Genomic DNA, 1,279 nt, shown 5'->3' with positions numbered 1-1,279 from the left:
GCTTGTGTCGAGTGTATTGCACTGTATATTGGTATCTGGGTGAGGTGAAGGGTGGGTGCTGGGTGAAATGGTGGCAGGGGAGCACAAGAAGATGCAGGAGCCTTGCACCTATGAACAGAAAATTCGGAAAAGATGGCAGGGAGCGAGGTAGGAAAGCGAGAGCGAGAGCATGGAAGAGTTCTCAGGATTGAGTAGCAAGAGCACCAAACCCACGACCGAAGAAGACAATAACAGAGAATTTCCTCCCATAACAACAGGAAGAGTAGCTGCGCTCCGTGCAGGGAGTGGCCGCGGACAATCAGCACACTACTAGTATTAGTAAACGTGGGGGGAGGTCTTTGGTCGCAGGCGAGTCTCGCGTCCTGGCTTTTCCACAGGTTTCAAGCGTTCCTCTTCAGAGAGCCGAGGCATCACACAGGTTCCGAATTTTGTTGGTATTACCATCACACACAGACAGCGCTTTGGCTACCGCTTACATGCTGTGCCTTGCCACCCGCACAGACGACAGCGCGCCAAACCCATGCAGCATCCATTTAGCGAGGACCATGACCATCACAGACATGGAAAAAATAAAAAGTAAGCAGCACAAGCAACGCCAGCGCCTGCGGCGACGCGAAACCCTCACAACGTACTGCCATGACACAATATATCTCCTTATTACAACGCGGACGTAGGCAACACCTCGCCACTTGACACCCTCCTTGTGGTGGGCACAGGGTCGAGCAGAAACGCGGAATGATCATGACGATGTGACTAGTGGAAAGGAAGGAGGGCAGCATGGGGAGTTGGACAAGGGAAAGAAGGAGAAAGGAGGTTGGAACAAGAAGCGAAATGAAGGCGGGGAAGCAGGCGCGGCTCTTGCGTGTGCCGCCACAACCTCTACCGCGACTACTGATACCGTCGGGACCACCGAGAAAGGCAATCGGGGTCACAATCATGCCCCCCTTTCATTTCTGACCCCCACGCTTTCTTGCCCTCCTATGCCATTTTGGCCTCAGCGGCCGACTACAGCCAACACCATGCGGAGGACAGGATCACGAAGCACCTGCTGGAATTGGACCGGCAGCAAGCGGCGCGGGAGCAAGCCCCGGGCTATTCGGTTTATCTCACACATCTTAACCCTTTCAGCTTCAGCGAGAGGAATATTGTGCATGTGGGCTTGCCCCAGAAGTGGAAAGGGGGAGGGGAGGGGAGGCGGGGGAGGCTTGTGACGTTTCCGCACGACAATTTGCAGCGGCTGGGTCAGGAGGCAGCGGAGAGAAAGGAGGAGAGGATAAAG

The 1,279-nt window shown here is 54.9% G+C and overlaps 1 protein-coding gene across 1 annotated transcript in view; it reads left to right on the top strand.

Annotated features, from left to right (window-relative positions):
- Positions 1-1,151: 1,151 nt before the first annotated feature.
- Positions 1,152-1,279, top strand: part of NGA_0469800 (uncharacterized protein) — a gene marked incomplete at its 5' end in the record, with an annotated part of 980 nt that continues 852 nt past the window's right edge. The window contains one exon of the mRNA XM_005853723.1: positions 1,152-1,170. Coding sequence (XP_005853785.1) covers positions 1,152-1,170 — 19 coding nt within the window. The remainder of the gene's footprint in view (positions 1,171-1,279) is intronic.

This window comes from Nannochloropsis gaditana (genome assembly GCF_000240725.1).
Source record: "Nannochloropsis gaditana CCMP526 unplaced genomic scaffold scaffold767, whole genome shotgun sequence".
Taxonomy (NCBI): Eukaryota; class Eustigmatophyceae; order Eustigmatales; family Monodopsidaceae; genus Microchloropsis; species Microchloropsis gaditana.
Note: the sequence above shows the minus strand (reverse complement) of the source record. Positions and strands in the feature narration are given on the sequence as shown.